The sequence below is a fragment of the Hyperoodon ampullatus genome (assembly GCF_949752795.1).
Source record: "Hyperoodon ampullatus genome assembly, chromosome: 13".
NCBI classification, from domain to species: Eukaryota; Metazoa; Chordata; class Mammalia; order Artiodactyla; family Ziphiidae; genus Hyperoodon; species Hyperoodon ampullatus.
In genome coordinates this window covers 12,454,947-12,475,936 of record NC_136926.1, presented here as the reverse complement: position 1 = coordinate 12,475,936, position 20,990 = coordinate 12,454,947, and the positions used below count along the sequence as shown (strand labels likewise).

General features: G+C 48.8%; 1 protein-coding gene across 1 annotated transcript in view; it reads right to left on the bottom strand.

Annotated features, from left to right (window-relative positions):
* NOS1 (nitric oxide synthase 1) overlaps positions 1-20,990 on the bottom strand; it is a gene marked incomplete at both ends in the record, with an annotated part of 88,036 nt that overhangs the window by 3,882 nt on the left and 63,164 nt on the right. Inside the window, 9 exons of the mRNA XM_079718133.1 lie at positions 84-232; positions 1,481-1,602; positions 3,228-3,315; positions 4,403-4,613; positions 7,060-7,229; positions 8,495-8,688; positions 15,492-15,570; positions 15,792-15,930; positions 18,917-19,091. Of these exons, the coding sequence (XP_079574259.1) occupies positions 84-232; positions 1,481-1,602; positions 3,228-3,315; positions 4,403-4,613; positions 7,060-7,229; positions 8,495-8,688; positions 15,492-15,570; positions 15,792-15,930; positions 18,917-19,091 (1,327 nt within the window). The remainder of the gene's footprint in view (positions 1-83; positions 233-1,480; positions 1,603-3,227; positions 3,316-4,402; positions 4,614-7,059; positions 7,230-8,494; positions 8,689-15,491; positions 15,571-15,791; positions 15,931-18,916; positions 19,092-20,990) is intronic.

Here is a 20,990-nt window from a genome sequence, read left to right as displayed (position 1 = left end):
CTGGGAACTGGATTTGCATGAGTGGACGAGCGTGTGTGTGTGCTGGGCTGGGGTGGGGGGACCATGAACAGGCTGGGGGTTACCTTTGGTTTGTCTGGCTCCCGGGAGTAGGCTGTGTACAGTTCTCTGAAGACCCCCTTGCTCTTGGCCTGTAGAGTCTCCTCCTTGTAGATGTGGTCTATCTTGGACTGCCGGCACCCGAAGACCAAGACCATGGGGCAGGGACTCATTCCTGGGGACCGGGAAGATCTTCTGTCACCGACAGCTCTGATGCCTGATTTCGGGGGTGGCTGGTGGTGCCAGGGGTGCTCAGAACCTTAGCACGTGCTACAGGGGTAGAGGTGCATGGACCCTGGGGCAGGCGGTATATGTACTCGCATACACACACACGCACACGCACACACACTGAGGGAAGTAGGTGAAGTGTGCTCAGACTTCAGCAGACCTCTCTTCTCTGGGTCTCAGTCCTTCCTCTGGGAAAGCCCCCACTACTGGGTACTGCTAAACCCCCAGACTCTGCAACTAGACTGCCTGGATTCAAATTCCAGCTCTGTGTGATGCTGAGGAACTTACATAACTTTCTATGTCTCCGTGTCCCCAAGCACAAAATGGAAATAATAATAGCGTCTAACCTCATAGGGTTATTGTAAGAAGTAAATGTAAAACCTTAGACCTGTGCCTGGTACATGGTGAATACAGTTGTCCCTCGGTATCCTAGGGTATCAGTTCCAGGACCCACCCTGGTTACCAAAATCCACTGATGCTCGAGTCCTATAGAGTTGGCCCCCTGTATCTGAGATTCCTCTGTATCCAAGGTTCCACATCCGTGGATTCTCAACCAGCCTCGGATCATGTAGCACTATACATATGTATTTAATGAAAAAAGCTTGCGTATAAGTGGACCATGCAGTTCAAACCCATGTCGTTCAAGGGTCAACTGTATTTGGCATTCTGCATTTGACAAACTGCAAACATTTGGCAAACTGCATTTGACAGTATTTGGCATTCATGAGATGCTCAGGAAATCCCTGTTAAATGCATGTCAGAAACGTGGGTTTCTTTTTCTCTCTCCTCCCAAAGCTGATCTGTTGTGTTTCTCACACAGCAAACCCTGCTCCTGAATGACAGGCTTTGGGACCATCCCGTGAACACACAGCCATTGGATAAGGCTTAACGCTTACCCCTTCTAGGGCTGCTTACATTTTAAGATGGGGGTCTTATCTTAAGAGTCCAAGAAATGTCTTCTGGGGATGGAATTCGGGCCTTGGAACAAGCTGTGTGGACCATTTGTTTGGACTGGTCCTTTGAATTACACCGTAACCTTCACCCATGGGTCTGCTCACTACTATGCTCCCCCTCTGTCCCCAGGGAGTGACACAAAGCAGAGAAAACATCACCATGCCTCCGGGATGCTGGGACACAGGCGGGCCTCCCCAGGTCCAGGGGGTAGAAACCACGTGCCTGCTAGACCACGACTCACCTTTGTGTTGGATATCAAATTGCCGTTGCTGCCAGAAGCTTCGGAAAGGGGCAATGCCTGTGCCCGGGCCAACCAGGATACAGGGCACTTGGGGGTTTCGGGGCAGGTGGAAGCTGGGCGCTCTGGACAAGGAAGAGAGAGTCAGAAGCCTTGCTGAGCTCACATCTGATCAAGAACTGTTGGGTCTTAGGCAAACAGATGGCCGTCTTGGGCAGAAATACAATGGGGCTTAAAGCTCTTCCGCTGGGGTCAGGTGGCCCTTATCAGGGTGGGAGGTCCCATTAATTTGGGTCCTCAGGGTCTGGCTATCACTCCACTTCCCAACTATCCCCATTGCTGAGCTAAGCCACAAAAGGAGTGGGGTTGATTTAACCCAGGGTTTCCCTGCCTCAGCACTCCTGACAGTGGGGGCAGCATACCTCTCGGTGACGAGGGCTGTCCTGTGCACTGCAGGATGCTGAGTAGTACCCAGGCCTCTATCTATTAGATGCCAGGAGCACCCTCCAGCTATGACAACCAAAAATATCCCCAGACGTGGCCAAGGGCCCCTGGGGGGCAAAATCACCCCAGGTTGAGAACCACTGAATTAACCATCCATGAGATCTTCCCAAATCAGGGAGGTGCAAACTTCAATGTACAAGAGAATCATGTGGGGACGTTCAAAGGGGGTGTAGATTCCTGGGCAGTGCAGCAAGTCTCGGCTCAGGACCCGGCATTTTTGAATTACCCCACGGGATTCGGATGCTCATGGTATGTGGACCATATCATGACCATTCTACCCTTAACAACTGAGAAAAATGGCTGGCCAAGCCCACCGTTTAGGTAGGGAAGTTATCAGTTGATGAAGCAGGTAACTATAGTGGGCCTAAGCTCAGACATATCCCTTATTTTTTGTTTTTAAAGCTATATTATTTTATTTGATTGACTGATTGAGGTAGGAACACTTAACACATATTGACCAGGGGATTTTTTTTTTTTTTTGCAGTACGCGGGCCTCTCACTGCTGTGGCCTCTCCCGTTGCTGAGCACAGGCTCCGGACGTGCAGGCTCAGTGGCCATGGCTCACGGGCCCAGCCGCTCTGCGGCATGTGGGACCTTCCCGGACCAGGGCACGAACCCGTGTCCCCTGCATCGGCAGGCGGACTCTCAACCACTGCGCCACCAGGGAGGCCCTGACCAGGGGATTTTTTACACAAACTAACACCTCTGGCCGTAATACGTCTCCGATCAAAAATGTGTTTAATGTGAAACCTATCCTCTTAACACACTTTAAAGAGCACAATACAGTATTGTCAGCCATGGGCAGAAATATCCTTTAAAACTGAGTTTGGAGGGGAAGATGGTTGACGGGGAGGGGAATTAAATCTTCCCGGTCTCTAAGAAACTGGGAACACATGGGGTGGCCAGCAGACTGTGGATAGAAGTTTCACTAGTCTGCAAATTCCATGAAGGCTGAAACTGCATTTTGCCTGGTTGTCTACTGTAGCCCCATCTAGCACAGGACATGCACTTGATAAATATCTGATGCACTGGCCTGAACTTGACTAGAGGACTTGCTTAGCTTCTGCTATGTTGCCCTGCCCCCATGATCCTGTTTCCTTAACAGCTTCGAGCGATGCTGAATGTTGATCTCAATCCCATCGGACTCAGCCATCTCTCTAGAACCCTTCAGGCTGGTCCACCCGCCCCATCTCAGGACATGAGGATGCAGATCTGGGATGGCTCTTTCCTTTCATTTGACACTCACCCTCTTACGAAACAGGGCACCACGTCGTCAGCCTGGATCTGGTTGAGCCAGGAGGAGCACACGCCGTGGTGAATTGGTCCTTCTCCATCTAACAGGGTAACCGAGGTGACCTGGCTCATTTACTGTCCCTCAAGCTCCCCCGTCCCCGGCTTCCCCCCACCCTCCAGTGCAGAAGGCTCACAGCCCCGACACCAAGCTTCTGCCTTGGAGTTCCCTGTGTAGACCCCTTCGTCTGACGGGGAAGAGGAAATGGTAAAGCTGGGGTGGGCTCATGGCTGTGAAACTGGTGGTTAGGGGTGGCTTGTATTCCAGTCATGCCCACGGAAAGGGCCTTGATCGATGTGCTCTTGGTGGCCTGTCAGGACTCCGGTCTCAGAGCTCTCTCAGGCACCATGCTTTTTTTTTTTTTTTCAGTACGCGGGCCTCTCACTGTTGTGGCCTCTCCTGTTGCGGAGCACAGGCTCCGGATGCGCAGGCTCAGCGGCCGTGGCTCACGGGCCTAGCCGCTCTGCGGCATGTGGGATCTTCCCAGACCGGGGCACGAACCTGTGTCCCCTGCATCGGCAGGCGGACTCTCAACCACTGCGCCACCAGGGAAGCCCACCATGCGTTTTCTGTTTGCTTGTTTGTTTGTGTATTTTTTGGCCACACTGCACAGCTTGCAGGATCTTAGTTCCCTAATCAGGTATCGAACCTGGGCCCCAGCAGTGAGAGCACCAAGTCCTAGCCACTGGACCGCCTGGGAATTCCCAGGCACCATGCATTTTAATTGCTATAACCAAGGAGGAAAACACGGGTGCAGAGGTCAGGTTATCCAGCTGACCTACAGCCAGCTGGACGTCAGGCAGCAGAGAGCTCCCCCCGCGGAGGGAAGGGGTGGTGGTGGCTTGTTCTAGCTGCCGCCTTGGGGGTATGAGGGGAGGAAGGGAGTAAAAGGAGGTCTCAGGCTTTTGGAGAGGCCTCCAAATGCACGTCTCATTTCCTTCCTAATTCTGCAGAGCTGGCTCTGCCTCAGGGGACGGTTTGCTGCTGTACTCCTTTTCCCAGTTTCCTGGTCTTGGGGGGTGGGTCACCTCCCCAGGATTTAGGACGTGGCAGAAGTTTAGGCAGATGTGCAGAGGTCCCTGGAGCGGGGGAAACGCAGACCCGGGGGCTCTCCCAGCGCCTCTGCCCACCTCGGGTGCGGTAGGAGACAATGGCCACGGTGAGGTGCACCTCGTCGGGGTACATGTCCGGGGAGGAGCTGATGGAATAGTAGCGAGGTTGCAGCAGCGACAGCTGGGTCAGGAGCAGGGTGGCGGGCATCTGGATGGATGGGAACTCCTCCAGCACCTCCACGATGTTCGGGTTCCTGCCCCATTTCCATTCCTCGTACTCCTGCAAACCCTGCACCAAGGAGAGGGGCAGAAGAGAACTCGCAGCCAGACCCTGGAGCAAACTTCCAAGGGACGCTTGAGGAGGTCCGGGGAAGGAGGCAAATGAACAAATAATAATAGTTAACTCCTGCCTAGGAATTACTCTGGGCCAGGGTTTCATTTTTGCAAGGACCTTATAAGTCTGATTGTCATCCCTATTTTATGGATGGGGAAACTGAGGGCTATAGAGGTCCCATGGCTACGAGGTGGTGGCAGACTTCAGCCCGAAAACCAGATCTGGCTCACCACCTGCTCGTATGGCCCGTGAGCTAAGAGTTGTTTTTACATGTTTAAATGGTTGGGGGTATGAGGGGGGAATCAAAAGAGCAATACTATTTCATGACCCTAGACTATGACATGAAATTCAAATTTTGGTGTCCACAAATAAAGTTTGATTGGAACCCAGCCACACCCACTCAGTTATGGATTGTCTATGCTGTTGTGCTACAATGGCAGAGTTGAATGGTTGCAACAGAGACACATAGAGCATGAGTCTAAAATACTTACTACCTGGCCTTTTACAGAAAAAGTTTGCCGACCCCTGTTCTAGGCAGTCTGGCTCCAGAATCTGTGCTCCTAGTATTACACTCTCCTGCCTTTGCGAAGGTCAGGAGAAATGCACTGTGAAGGGAGTCATGACTTGCAGGCGTGTGATTTGTGGGTCTGCAAGGCTGGAGGTGTATCCTCCGAGCACATGGGTCACACTGAAGATGGTAAAAGACAGCCCCGAAGGAACAGGTTGGGGTGTGGAGGACCATGTTCAGGGGCATGTTGACGGCAAAGCCCAGGTGTTACTAGGGAACACAGGAACTCTCTGGGGCTCTGGAGTTATTTTTCCTACATCTTAGAAGCTGCCCTTAGCTTATAGGAGGCTCAGATTTTGAGGAGGGGTAAAGCCTATTACCAGTGCATTGTATAACCGAGCTTTTCCCCATGGTCCTAAAGCCCATCCTTGCTCTACTGATAGGGTATGGCATTCTGGAGAATGTGCTTTCCAGACCCCCAGCCTCATTGACTTCGAGCCGCTGGGGCTCAATTGGCCAAAAGCCCCAGCAGCTGCTCACTGAAACTGACATCCCCCTGAAAACTGACATGGATCTGATCCTGTGCTTCCATTCAAACTTTCTGCCCTCTCCTTCACTTGGGGTCAGGCTTGGTTTGAGGTCTGATGGTTCTCTCAGTCTTATCTGACTCTGTGTCCATGTTCTCTCCCTCAGGTGTTTCCCCTAATAAAAAAAAATCCTCGCTCTTTTAATGGAGTTTGCGCTTTTTGGAAGAAGCGGATTAATACATACAGCTACATCAAATTTTACTTTAAATAATCCTGTGCAAAGAGCGCAAGCTCTGTTCCCTCTTCTTTTTTTTTTTTTTTTTTTTGGTGGTACGCGGGCCTCTCACTGTTGTGGCCTCTCCCGTTGCGGAGCACAGGCTCCGGATGCGCAGGCTCAGCAGCCATGGCTCACAGGCCCAGCCGCTCCGCGGCATATGGGATCCTCCCAGACCGGGGCACGAACCCGTATCCCCTGCATCGGCAGGCGGACTCTCAACCACTGCGCCACCAGGGAGGCCCCTGTTCCCTCTTCTGATTATCCCCCTTCCGTTACTTAAAATTTTAAATCACAGTTATGCGTGTACAGAGTTTAAAAAGTTAAATAATTCTGCAAAACTTACGATTAAAGATAATGCTTTCCAACTCCCTAGAGGTAACCACATACAGTTCTACATACAGTTCTTTTAGGTGTTTTTTTCCTGGCACTTATTTTCATATTTCTAAGTAAGATGCACTCCCTGAATTAAAAACAGAACTTCCTGTGCCACCATTTGATGCCCTCTCCTGCACAGCAGAAGAAAGTGACACCATCATTTTCTGGTGGCTTGCTTACTGGGGAGGAGCCCCACTGGGAGAAATCTGAGTGGTCCTCCCAGCTAGGATTTTTTGCAGCAGCTTGGTTTCTAAGCAAGGGCGGTAGAAGCTGTGCTTTTTGGTTCACCTTACCATCGGAGGCCTCTTATATCTTGAAGTCATACCTATAGCTCTTCAGCACTGAAAAAGCTGATTTTTAAAACAGGGCACTGGGGGATTCTCTCAAGTTATTTTTCTTCTAAGCATGGGCTCTGATGGAACTAATGGAGGCTCAAGGGTTCCAAAGGCAGGAGGAAAAAGAGTTCGAACAGCAATTAAGACTGTAGCCAGAGAACTCTGAGATTCAACGGGGTCGCTCTCTCGTTCCGTTAGACCTTAGTTAGAAGGAAGGGAGATGGTCAGGACTAGCCAAAATGGACTAGCCAGTATGGTGACCTGCAAACTAGACTATGGCAGCCCTCGCTCAAGACTGCCATCTGCTGGACAACTGTTGCAATAACTATACAATTCTCCAACGAGGAGAAGGTAAGGTTGTTTGTGGCCAGGGACCCACCTTGCTGAGGACCAGCAGACGCTGCTTCTCTTTCTCACTGGTGGCCAGAGAGGCAAACTGCTGCAGCTGCAGTGGCGTTGGAGGCGTGGTGATATCCAGGTAGTACCTGAAGGCCTGGAAGATGGTGCAGGGTGGGAGGCGATGCTCATCGGTCCAGTTACTGATAACCCCTGTGGAGGCACAGAGAAGGTGAGAGACGGGTCGGGGAGGAGAGTCTGGGCTCCGAGGGCTTAGGTCCAAGTTAGGGAGGCCAGACCTGCTTCTGGGACTGAGGATGGGGTCTGGAGAGCCGGACTGCCCCAGAGCCAAGTAACCCCTCGGCTATCCACCTCCCATGTCCCTCATCTATACCCAGGGTCCTGGGGACCCTGTGATCACCTCCTGTATGCAAGGAGCTTGTCCAAAATCAATCGATATTATTAACTCATTTAATCCTCATCACAATCCTACATGGTGGGTGCTATTATTATCTCCATTTTGCAGTTGAGAAAAATGGAAGCACAGAAAGGTTAAGGAATTTGCCCAAGGTCACACAGCACAAATGCATAAAGTCAGACAGTATTGCTCCAGACCATGTTTTAACTACTATGCAATACTGCTTCTATTTACTTTACTCCATTACAGCCCCTACACACAAGCCTCTACTTCAAGATAAAAAGTACTGTTCCAACATGGAGAAAGAAGTGTCTGGGTTGGATTTATTAAGAGAAGGTATGTCTCTCTAAAGTGGTACCTTCCTAAGGGATTTTCAGTAGGGCTTTGGCTACAAACTGTTTTCACATTCTGCCCTGACTCTGTGTCCTAGCTCCTTTGTAGAGGGGATGTGTCACTGTAGCCCAGGCTACCATGTATGGTCACTGCAGTTCCTTGTACCTGAGTTCTGAGCTCACCTGTGGCTACTGAGATGAAGCACGGAGACCCATTTACCTTGGAAAGTTATTTAATAGGAATGTCAAGGATGGTCCCTGAAACAGGTTGGGACTTGATCTAATTTGGTCAGAAATATGGTTCAATCCCAATGGACCACTGAGCTTCATAGGGTGCCTTTGGATTCTAAGAGGAGGCATGGGCGGACTCCAGCTGCTATTTACTTGGTGGCAGTGAGGCAGGGGTGATGGAGGAAGTTAGACGAGTAGCCTCTGCTAAGAGCAGTGTCTAGCTGATGAAGGAAGGTAGAAGCCCCTTTGGCTCGAAGACGAACCATCAACGTCCTGGCTTCATGGACATTTATTTGCTTAGCCCGTTGGGCCAAGGTTATTCAACCATGAGAAAGGAAGAGTCTTCAATCTCATAAGCTGGGGGTGACAGAGACCCACTCTCCCACCTGGAATGGTGATTGTGAAGAAGAACAAGTCTCCTCTTCCCCAGATACCCACTGCCTTTCAGACCCCCTGGAGGAGGGAAGCACCCTTGGGTGTAGCCCGGCCATAGTTACCCAAAGCCGTGTTTCGCTCCTCTAGCAGCTCCACCTTCACCAGCTGGTTGACCGGGGGTGCGTCCTCCAGCCGCTCGATCAGGGCATTCACGAGGTCCTCGTGGTTGCCGGGGAAGACGCCCAGGTGGTCCCCAGGCTGGTACTGCAGCTCCTGATTCCCGTTGGTGTGGAGACGCACGAAGATGGTTGATCGGCTGCAGGGAAGAGCAGGGCAACAGTGGGATGAGGGCCACCAGCTTCTGGCCACCTCCTTTGCTCCTTTATCTGTCCTTGTGGCTGCAACTCCCCTCCTTCCATTCTCTTTGGGGCTCAGGCCAATCAGACTTCTGGCCCCATCACTCCACGCCGTGGCTTTCAGCAAGGTCACCCACGGGCTCCTCATGGCAAATCCGACCGCCAGCTCCCAGCACTCACTGTGATCATCAGAGCAGCACTGGACGCAGCTGCCCACTTCCTCCTTCTCAGTACCCTTCTCTTGAGCATCCCAGGCTCTCCTGACCTTCTCTCTGGCTGCTCCTCTTCAGTCTCCTTTGCCAGTTCCCTCTCATCTCCCCTAACTGGACACTGGAGCACCCCAAGGTTCAGTTCCCAGACCTCTTTGCTCTCCTGGCTTCCTGCCCCTGCTTTTCTTTCCTCCGTAGCACTTACCATCAACTGACCCCCAGCAGAGTTTACTCCTTTACGTGGTCTGTGCCCCCTGCCTGCCCCCTGGCCCCCAGGACAATGTAAACTCTAGAGGGCAAGGAAATTGTCTGGTTTTTTCCACTGTTCTATTCTGGCACCTAGGACAGTGAATGGCACATAGTAGGCGTTCAAAAAATATCTGTTGTTTGTAGGAACCTCAGACCCTCAGGATTAACCAGCTACTGGAACAGGCTCTGTTCTCTGTACCAAGCAGAGTTCTGCCAGGAACCACTAGCCCATTGGAGCCACAGGCAATGATGTCCCCATTCTGTGAAATTCCATCTCTCCTAGAAATCCCAAGCTCCACCCGCTTTTGCAACCAGAGTCCTCATCTTGTCATGGAAAAGGGAAAAGAACTTGGCCTTGAACTCAGGTTCTCGTTGTGCACAAATCCCATGATATTATAAAATTTACAGAACTAAGGAGAAAACCCAGAGAGAAACTCGTTGATGCCTGCCAGGTCAGGCCCTTTCTTTTGATTTTTGGATTTCAAGTGCAGGAGGTCTGTGCTAAGAATGAATTCTCAGACTAGGATTATTCTGGTCCTCTTTAAAGTTTTAGTACAGATATACCACATTTTTATACCTGAAAATTTTGGGATGGATGACTACACTTTGGTAAATCAAATCGTTTTTGTATTCTTTGAGTTACATTCGCATTTTCAGATCCGCTTTTTTCTTCCTTGCCAACTGGTTTTTGGTTGACAGAGACACTTGATATTCAACGTGAAGTTTCTACATTCTCCGCGGTATGTAAATCAGCACTTGAATAGACCAATGGGACTCGCTATTTAAAGGAGTTTTTGGCACAGCCAAGGGCCCTTTTGTGCTGCAAATAGCCGCCATTATTAAGAATAGTTGTGCTGGCATATTTTGCATGGCACCCCTGTCCTTAGTATGGGGGGTGGGGAACTTGGTAACTGAAATTGTGAATGATGGTGGTGGGGTGTGGGGTACCACTCTCCTTCCCTGGGCAGATTTTGTTCTCTCTGGGGCACTGATCTTACCCATTAAATGCGCTTGCGCGACTGATTCTGCTCTGAGCTCATACCAATCTTGTGGTTCCTGGAGAGCAAGGCATCAATCATCACCCCCTGCCAGCTCCAGGAAGGGGACTGGCGGAGGCTGACAACCAGCAGAGGGCGCTGTGGGGTTGCTAATTTGGGAGCCTCCAGCGCCTACCACGGGAAGCCTTTGAAAGGCCCACAAATCAGTTCCCACTTTCTCCCAGATCATCATAATTTCTTTCAGAAGTATATTTGCCTCTGTTCCTTTGGCCAGTACAAAATAGAAATGCGGAGGACCCGAACTTGCTGAGCTGGCTCACACGCACAGCCATTTCCCCTAAGTCCTCTTGAACGTGGCCGAAGGTGGTCAGGCGGATAAGAGGCAGGGATGGGAATGGAGCTGGCAGGTGGGCCACAAGGTGGGCCCCGGCTCTGCTGGGAATTTGACCACAGACACTTTGCAAGCCGCTGACCAGTCATGGCATGCGGAGAATCCCGGCAGTGAATGGCTGCATGGCCCTAGGACACCTCAGTGGGTTGGTCCTTGAAGCTTTGCAGGAAGCTGATCCCCCAGTGGGTAGCACTAGCCTGGAGACTAATTGTCTGACATCTCAGTTCTGCTGGGGGTTTCTAAGTATAGGATTTTCTAAGCCTTTAAAAAAAAAAAAAAAAAAAGCTTGGGACACATATGGGCCATTGAAAAGTTTTAGGGGAGGGAAAAAGGGCAACATTGGGCAGGCAGGAGCCATTTGAGCCCTTTCCCCCAGAGCATCCCCTGCCTGTGATGTATTTATATTCACCTACAGGAGCATAACACACACACACACACACACACACACACACTCACACACACACTCGGCAATGGTTCAATGACAGGTTCGCAGATGAAAGAACAGTCTGCTAACATCCAGCATTAAACGGAAAAAAAAATTAGCTCATGTTCGTTCTTCAAGGAAAACAGTAAACAGTGTCTGTTGTGAGCAGTTTGAGTGAATAAGCTTCATACCTTCAACAAATTTGTATTGAGTGTCAGGCACTGTTCTAGGCACTGGTGAGAAAATGATGGATAAAGAGAACAAAGGGCCTGATTCTCATTGAGAAGTACATTAAAAAGATCTCAGATGGGGCTGGTGATGAGGATGGGTGGATGCTGATGGGTGGGGGCAGTGGGCTAAGTGACTGGCAGATAAGGATGGTCAAGGAGGCCTCTCTGGTGATTTCACATTTGAGCAGAGATCTGAAGAATGAGAAGGAACGGACATGCAAAGATCTGGGGGAAGAGTGTTGCTGAAAAAGGAAGCAGCATGTGCAAAGGCCCTGAGGTCGGAAAAAGTGTGGCACATTTGAGGAAGGGAAAGAAGACTGGAGTGTGGAAGAGGGGTCAACACAGGGGTGGGTGGTACAGAAGGAGATCAGAGAGCTAGGCAGAGGCCAGATCATGAGGGTCTTGTCATGACCTGTCATGGCAAAGGAGTTTGAAGGTTTCCTAAGTCCAGTGGGAAGCTATTGGAGGATGTGAAGCTGTGGATGGACAGGCTTCCGTTTATACTCTTAAAAGATTAGTCTGCCTGCTATTTGGAAAATGGATCTTTGAGAGAAATGTCAAGAAACAAGGAGACAAGTTAGGTATCTATGGCAGGCACTCAGACCACAGGCGATCGTGGCCTTGCTTAAGGTGGTGGATGTAGATCTGAGATGTAGTTGAAACAGAAGACCCACAGTACCAGCTGAGAGTTGGATGGATAGTGGGAGGGAAAGCGAGGAGGCAGGGAGGATGCTTAAGTCTTGGGCTTAAGCCAAATGTTGATGTCTTTTGTTGAGATGGTGAAGGCTGGAGAGAAGCAATTTTATCAGAGGGTAGCTGGGAATTAAGAGTTCTCCCATCAAGGGCCTCCCTGGTGGCGCAGTGGTTGAGAGTCCGCCTGCCGATGCAGGGGATACGGGTTCGTGCCCCGGTCTGGGAGGATCCCATATACCGCGGAGCGGCTGGGCCCGTGAGCCATGGCTGCTGAGCCTGTGCATCCGGAGCCTGTGCTCCGCAACGGGAGAGGCCACAACAGTGAGAGGCCCGCGTACCACAAAAAAAAAAAAAAAAAAAAAAAAAAAAAAAAGAGTTCTCCCATCAAGAACTCTCCATTATAACGTCCCATCTTTCTCTCAGATACCCCAGCGCTCGGGGCCCCTTCAGCATCTTTGCTCCTATTCTCTCTTCCTAGATGTCCCCCCTCTATTCACTAGCCTATCTAAAGCCTACCCGGTGTTTCCTCTCCTCCTTCTGACTTCTAGGACCTATGATCCACACCCCACCCATTAGCGCTCCATTATACTCTTTTCTGTATTGTTTGCTAATTGCCGTATGTAGAAAATTTATTTCCTGGCCAGGCAGTAACTGCAGTCACTTTTCTCTTTAGAGTTGCAAGGATCACCTTCAAAAGGTGGCGTATTTCCTCTTAAGCACTTTGCTTGCAATTAAGGGTCTCTTGTTGGGGGTGGGAGTGGTGGGTGTGTGATACATGATATCTTGCTATGGTCTCCTGGCTCAAACAGCTCGACTTTGGCCTTGGGCAGGGGAAAACAGGAGAGAGAGTCATGCTTTTTTACTCAGTTATTCTTAAGAAAAAAAAGAAACACAACAACAACAACCGTATAAAGCTGGAAATGGTAGTAAGCCTGAAAGTAGGTAGTGCTATGCAGTGTGCTTTGAAAGAGTTAAACGCTAGATGCCATTTGATCCTTTTTGAGCTAATCCATAACTGATTTTAATACTGTCTTCTGGTTCCTAACCTTGTTGAAATATCTTCTTGTAAGTCACTCAGAGTTAACTGTCCTTTCCAGAGGTGGATTGGGGGTTATTCTGGGACTTCAGTCCAACTTAGCATCAAAACATTTGCAAATTACCTTGCTTTTTATGTACTATGGTTTGGGGAGTAATTTTTGTGATCTGGGCTTTCACAGTTTGTCACTGAAAGAAATTACCAGTAGATTCTTAGTCTCTTCTCATCCAGTGCTACTGAAGTTGTACTTTTCCACAGGGTGGAAATGGGGAGTACAATGCCTATTTCAAATACAGAGTCCCTATCTATATCAGAGATCATTATGCTCTGAATATTGCATTTAACTAATTATTCAAATGGATTAATTTCCCAATCCATTTCTTTAGTGTTTGAGGATCTGGGAGAGAACATGAGAGCCCTGGGGCTCCATCCTGTTGACCACTTTATCAAAAGTTTTACATCCAAGCACAGAGAACAGACTTGTGGTTGCCAAGAGGAAGGGGGTTGGGGGTGGGATGGAGTGGGAGGTTGGGTTTGGCAGATGTAAGCTTTTATATATAGAATGGATAAACAATAAGGTTCTACTGTATAGCACAGGGAATTATATTCAATATCCTATGATAAACCACAATGGAAAAGAATATTTAAAAAAAAGAATGTATGTATATGTAAAACGGAATCACTTTGCTGTACAGCAGAAATTAACACAACAGTGTAAATCAACTATACTTCAATTAAAAAAATGGTTTTAAGTCCACGTAGAAAGCACACATACTAAATTTGCAGGTGTATGAAGCTGGGATGGGTAAGGAATAGTAACGGGAATGAGGGATATGCTAGTTGCTTTGTGTGTGTTGTTTCTAATACTCACAGCAGCCTTGTGATGCTGTTGAGGCCATAGGTATAGCCATTTGGCATTTTGACCTTGGAGTCAGAGAACTGAGCCTGTGTGGCCTTGAAAGTTCACTTGTATTTTCTAATTGTCATTTTTCATATTTAAAACGTGGATGATACTAGTACTTACTTCCTGGGCTGGTCAGAACTCTGGGAGATCCTGCACAGAGAGGACTCAAAATAGTGCTTGGAACACAGAAAGTACTAGATAAACACTGGCAATCTTTATAGCCATCGATCTCATTTTAGGTAAGGAGACAGGGGTTCAGAAGACCCAAGGGACTTGCCCAAGGTCCCACAGCTGACACGTGGCAGCACTGGGGTCAGAACCCATGGCTGTCCAGCTGGAGAGCCCACCCTTTGTACTATGCCAGGCAAAGAATCAAGATGTCAAAAGATCTTCATGGGCTATAACTGCAGAGTGAAAAAGGTTCCTTTCAACAGGGATCAAAGCAAAGACTTTCTTTACTGCCAAAAAATTTACTTATATAAGTAGAGGGATGCAGAGACCTGGTCTGATCATTCGGAAAAGACTTCAAGTCCAAGAGCAGCAAGGACATAAGCTTAATGGGAGAGCAGCATGGCTGTTAGGACAACACCTGCAATCCTGGGCGGCATTAGAGCATCCTACCCAGATCGGGGATGGTAAGAATAGCCTTAGTGCACTTGGTAGTGATCACAGGACCTCCACTGCACTGTGGCCAGGGCTGGGAATCACATTTCCAACAGGACAGAGTGTGTCTTTTTTTTTTTTTTTTTTTTTTTTGCGGTACGCGGGCCTCTCACTCTGCGGCCTCTCCCGTTGCGGAGCACAGGCTCCGGATGCGCAGGCTCAGCGGCCACGGCTCACGGGCCCAGCTGCTCCGCGGCATGTGGGATCTTCCCAGACCGGGTCACGAACCCGCGTCCCCTGCATCGGCAGGCGGACTCTCAACCACTGCGCCACTAGGGAAGCCCCAGAGTGTGTCTTTTTACTAAAGCAAAAGGTTTGGGAGACCAGGTCTCAGGAAGAACAGCTGGAAGGAATGAGGACCAGGGAGAGACTGGTCACTGTCCTTGGCTGTTGGCAGCTCTCTCCTTTGGAAGAACTGACTCTGTTTTGGGTGTCAGTGGAGGGTGTCACTTAGGATCAACATGAAGGGCCAGGAACATTTGCTTTGGTTACAAGGAATCGGAAGATCATTTCTAACAATTAGGACCTCAGAACACAGAGGGGGCTGTTTTATAGGTTAATAAACCTCCCGTCATCCCAGAGGAATTTAAACAGAGACTGAGCAGGCATTTCTCAGGACAGCAGAGAAGAATTATCCACAGGGAGATGTCTGGACTAAGTGATTTCTGACTAAGATGCACATTACAATGAACACTAGCAGTTTGAAAAGGGTGTGGTCTCTATTAAAAATTCCTCGAAACACCTTTCTCTTTCCCCTTTCCACAAGGATCGTCACCATTTACTTTTTTCATCCCTGCAGGTTGGAGCTTGGCAAAGGGAAAGCAGGAAACCAAGATGCTAGTGGCAAGGGGGTCTCGAGGACCCTTAGAATGGTAATAGGAAGCCAGTCCTCAGAGTCCTCCTTCCTTGTTGTGGGTGGCAACTGGGGCACAGGTGGGGAACCCAAAGGGGCCAAGGTGTTCCTACCTGGATTTAGAACTCTGAAGGTTTTGACGGCTGAGGAGTCGAGCGGCTGAGACCCGCTTTCTGTGGACACTGGATAGACCTGGGGGGAGAAGAACAACAGTCTTCCTGTGATGGAGTTAAACAGTTGTCAGTAAAAAGTCTCCAGCTTCTCCTGACCCTCTCTTTACCGGGAGGACTGAACTAAAGGGAGACCAAAGCAATGAAGCCTACCTTCTCTAAGGACCTTTCGGAGGTGAGAACTCCTGTTTTCTTTTCCCCCCACTGTCATGAACATCTCCCCAGGTGCGTGGTGGGAGGTACCTTGTGTGAGTTCTGGAGCTTCGGCCACGTAGGTGAGGCGGAACTTGTTCCTCTTCCAACTGCGGTCATTGCTGATGAGGGAGTTGTTTGCCTTCTCAATGTTGACATCATCTCCCACGCAGAACACATCACAGGCTGCCTGTGGCACACACGGGGCTTTCAGTGACCTCTTTCAGCCAGCAGCGTGCCTCCCGACAGCTCCAAGTCATAGCATGTATCCATCCATCCATCCGTCCACCCATCAACCCATCCATCGACTCATCCACCCATCCTCTTCCTCCCTCCATTCCTTCCTTCCTTCCATTCATCTACCCATCCATCCATTCCTCCACCCATTCACCCGTTCTCCCATCCACCCACACATCAACCCATCCACCCACTCATCTCCCCACCCTCCCTCCCTCCCTCCGTTCCTCCTTTCCATCCATTCATCCACCCATCCATCCATCCATCCATCCATCCGTCCATCCATCCATCCACCCATTCACCCATTCTCCCATCCACCCATCCTCCTTCCCTCCACTGCATCCCTCCATTCATCCATCTATCCTCCTTTCCTCCCTTCCTCCTTTCCTTCCCTCCCTCCTTCCATCCATCCATCCATCCTTCTATTCATCCACCCATCCATCCATTCCTCCATCCATCCACCCATCCTCCCTCCATCCTCTCTTCCTCTCTTCCTTCCATCCATCAAGCCATCCATCCACCCATCCATCCTTCTCTCCATCCATTTATCCACTCATCCACTCATCAACCAATCCACCCTTACTTTTTGAGTGCCTTTGATGGGCTGGACATACCACATTTACTATTGACTTTGGGACCTAACCTCTATTTAATAGGTAACTCTATTATGTCATTTATTTCTTTTTTTTTTTTTTTTTTTTTTTTTTTTTTTTTTTTGCGGTATGTGGGCCTCTCACTGTTGTGGCCTCTCCCGTTGCGGAGCACAGGCTCCGGACGCGCAGGATAAACGGCCATGGCTCACGGGCCCAGCCGCTCCGCGGCATGTGGGATCCTCCCAGACCGGGGCACGAACCCGTATCCTCTGCATCGGCAGGCGGACTCTCAACCACTGTGCCACCAGGGAAGCCCCATTTATTTCTAAAACCAACTTTTGCAGAGGCTTAACGTTAAACAAGAAAGTAAAAACCTTAGAAATTTCCTATCTTCCTCTAAAGATTTAAAAATTATAGTGAAGGCAGAATATATTGCATGTTTGGAAACCTGCATATAAAATTTTTCTTTTTCTTTTTTTGCCAAGTTCATAAGTTCTCCAACTTTATTGATTCTACGAATTACTGTTCAGAATTCAGATTTTTGGAGGTTAAAAACCATGGATAATTCCAAAGGTTTTCAAAGGTAGGTTTTTTTAATACCATTTTTTTGGCCTCATGTTGATTTTAAAATAATCCACGTGTCCATTTGCTGATGAGTGGAGAAATAAAATATGGTATATCTATAAAATGGAATATTATTTTGGCAGTAAAAAGGAATGAAGCACTGATATATACTATAATGTGGAGGCACCAGGAAAGCATTAAGCTAAGTGAAAGAAGTCAGTTATAACAGACCACATATTATGATTCCATTCATATGAAGTGTCCAGAATAGGCAAATTTATAGAGACACAACGTAGATTTAGTGGTTGGTAGGGCTGGGAGTTGGCTGGGAGGGTGAGGGATGTGATAGCTTAAAGGGTATGATAGCTTGTAACAGGCCCTGCTTCTGGATGCTCAATGTTGCCTGACTGAAGTCAAGAACCACACAATTATCTCCAGGTATAAACAGAGCCAAGTTATCTTGGTTCTCTTTGCCTAGGAAGAAATGCTGGCACAAGTTTATCAACACAGCCTCCTCACTCACATATCCTTATAGCTCAGGGGCCTCAGTTTCCCCTTTACTCCTTTGTGAGGATAAAAAGTGTCAACTGACTGACAGAAGGTTGCACAGTCCCCTTTCTCCTGGGGCTGCTGATAACAATGTATTCCAGGGCCAAAGAAGGAGCAGGTAAAGGTGGGTCCACATTCATTGCTTTTTTGTTTTTCCCAGGATGGCCAATTGCACCACGCCCCACATGCCTATGGAAGCCATTGCTCATTTATTCTCTTGACCTCATATCTAGCATAACGCTATCCAATAGGATGTCCTATCATGATGGAAACATTCTAATTGTCTAATATGGTAACCACTAGCCACTAGTGGCTATTGAGCACATGAAATGTGGCTTGTGCAGCTGAGGAGTGGAATTTTAAATTCTACTTAATTTACATCTAGTTGTATATATGTTATTTACAAGGTTGTACAATCACCACCACTAATCCAGTTTCAGAACATTTCCCTCAACCCAGAAGAAACCCTGTACCCATTAGTAGCCACACCCATTTTCCACTCCTGCCACCAAACCCCTGGCAACCACTAATCTACTTTCTGTCTCTATGGATTTGCCTATTCTGGACATTTCATGTAAATGGAATCATACAGTAAGTGTCCCTTGTGTCTGGCTTCTTTCACTTAGCACGTGTTTTCAAGGTTCATCCTTGTAGCATGCATCAGCACTTCATTCCTTGTTATGTCCAAATGATATTCCATTGTACGGACACACAACATTTAATTTATCCATGCATCATATTTAATGTTACTTAGTTTACATTTAAATTTAAATGATCACTTGTTGCTAGTGGCTACTGTATAGGTCACTGAAGATCTAGCACAAGAGGAATAAGATTGTCAAAGCAGACAAACTGGTGAGATCTGAGATCCAGCCTGAGGCATGGCCCCCTGGTTTGGTTAACCAACACTATGTATTTTTGTTTACTTGTCTACCAAATGTGAGTGAGGGATGGATTCCTCCCTGCCCTGAAATTCCAAGACTCTATAATTTTTTATAGACCAACTCTTCACCCTGAATGCAGAGGTTGGATTCTGGTTGGAAATTGTGTATCTTAAGACCACCCAAACTCATCTGAATTGTTTGACGCGGTCTCCTGGTTGGATACATGAGGGAAGTACCAAGGATTTTCTCAAGTTTCTTCTATCTCTGATGGTTTAGGTACTCTGTCCTTGGGGGTCACTGGGGACATGACTTCTCCCCCTGGGTCTCTGAGATCTGGGCAGATGGTTACCTTGAAGACGTTCTTGGCCCAGGTCCTGAAAGCCTCTTCCTGCCCACAGAGCTCATCCCCCTCTCTCATCTTCAGGATCCTCTCCCCACCCAGCTCTTCCAGGAGGGTGTCCACGGCGTGTCCAAAGGCGCAGAAGTGAGGGTACGCCCGCGAGCCAAGGCCGAACACAGAGAACCTGCCAAGAAGACAACAGAAGTTCCAGGCTAGGGGACTGGGGAGGCGTTGGGGGGGTGTCTGGGGTTATGGACTGTTATGTCCCCCCAAATTCATATGTTGAAGCCCTCTCCCCCAATGTGACTATATTTGCAGATGGGGCCTTCAAGGAGGTAACTGAGGTCAAATGAGGTCATAAGGGTGGGGCCCTAATCCAACAGGACTGGTGTCCTTTAAGAAGAGGGAGAGCTACCAGAGAGCTCTCTCTCTTTCTCTCCTCCCACCACACGCTCACAGAGGAAAGGCCATGTGAGGACACAGCAAGAAGGTGGCTGTCTGCAAGCCAGGAAGAGATGCCTCACCAGAAACCAATCCTACTGGTACCTTGATCTTGGACTTTTAGCCTCCAGAACGGTGAGAAAATAAATTTCTACTGTTGAAGTCCCCCAGTGCATGGTATTTTGTTATGGCTGCCCAAGCAGACAAAGACCTCTGGTATCTCCAGAAGGATGGTGTTTAGCCCATGATGGTCAGACTACCCCAAGCCCATCTGGGGAAGGCCGTCTTTAAGCCTGGGAACCCCCAGCCCTGCTCTCCCTTCCTTCTGGTCTCTGCTAGGTATTACTGTCCTCAGGAGCAAAGTCCCAGTTGGTCCTAAGGAGGATGAGTTGGGGATAGTGGTGACCCAGAACAATTGGCTGTTTCTTGGGTGTCCATTTCTAAGCTGGACTAATTGGGGAAATGAGTCTACATTAGAGGAAGACTTGACTCTACTCATGATACAACCAGGTTAGTTTTAAGTACAAAGAGAATGAAAACCCTAGCATAGCAGTTCTAGGGGACCTGTGTTAACGAGGAGATCAGGACTTGTCATTAACACATCCAGTGTTGGTGTGTAAACAGGTTCTTCTAAAAGGGATTGAAAGGTTTATAAATATGCTGGCTCACCCCTTGCAATATCTGTGAAATTGATTTGCTTCACAAAGTCTCTTTGCATAGATACCACCAAGAAAGTGTCGGTGTTTGAGTCAATGGGCGTCAAGTTAATGAGATTTTTCTGAAGTCTGGGAAGTGGAGGGCTGTGTCCCAGGTGGCCCCTCAGTCCTGCAGAGACTTGACGTCACATTTCCAGGACTTGGTCCTGGCTGTGGGTCTTGACCTCACTGGGACTGGATCAACAGGTTTATAAGTGGGATACGAACAACACCCCAACTTGCTTCTTTCCCATGTTGGAGGGTTCCGTGGTGACTGCCAATTCAGACAAGCCAAGGAGTGGGGCTATTTAGCCTACTCCCTACAGGGTCTGGCTCTGCTCTTGAGTCTCTTTTTTAGAATGATGGAGCCAGGGTGGTGAAAGATTGCGATGGAGGATGAGGGAAGGAGGTGGGGCAAGTCGGGAGGGACCCTCTGTTACTGGAGAATGAATTTGAGTTGGGGTCCAGGCGTCTCAGAGATCACGTGAAGGTTAACATAGGTTAATATCTACTCCTTTTAAATCTACATTTATGCTTTTCATCTCATTCTCCTCTCCTCTCCTCTCCTCTCCTGCCCTTTTTTCCCTGGGGTTCCAGACCCTTTCCAAGGGAAGGATGTGGGATTAGGTAGCATGTTTCCCCAGCACTCCTTCACCCACAATCCTCCTTTAGCTGGGTTCCTCACCTTTTCCCCGCAGGGCAGTGGCCTGACAGGTGGAAAGAGCAGGTGGCCAGGAGAGGACTGGTTAAAGGATACAGGAAGCAGCACTTCTGCCTCCCAGCCATCCCCCTTAGCCTAACACAGATTTGGAGACTCTTCGCGCTAGTCATGCCTTGTGGTTAAGGCATTGTTCCCCGAACCTCCAATATTTATTATGTTCGAGACATCCGCCATACTTGACTACCACCCATACTGTTATTTACTTAGTAGTGCCATTTACTTTGCC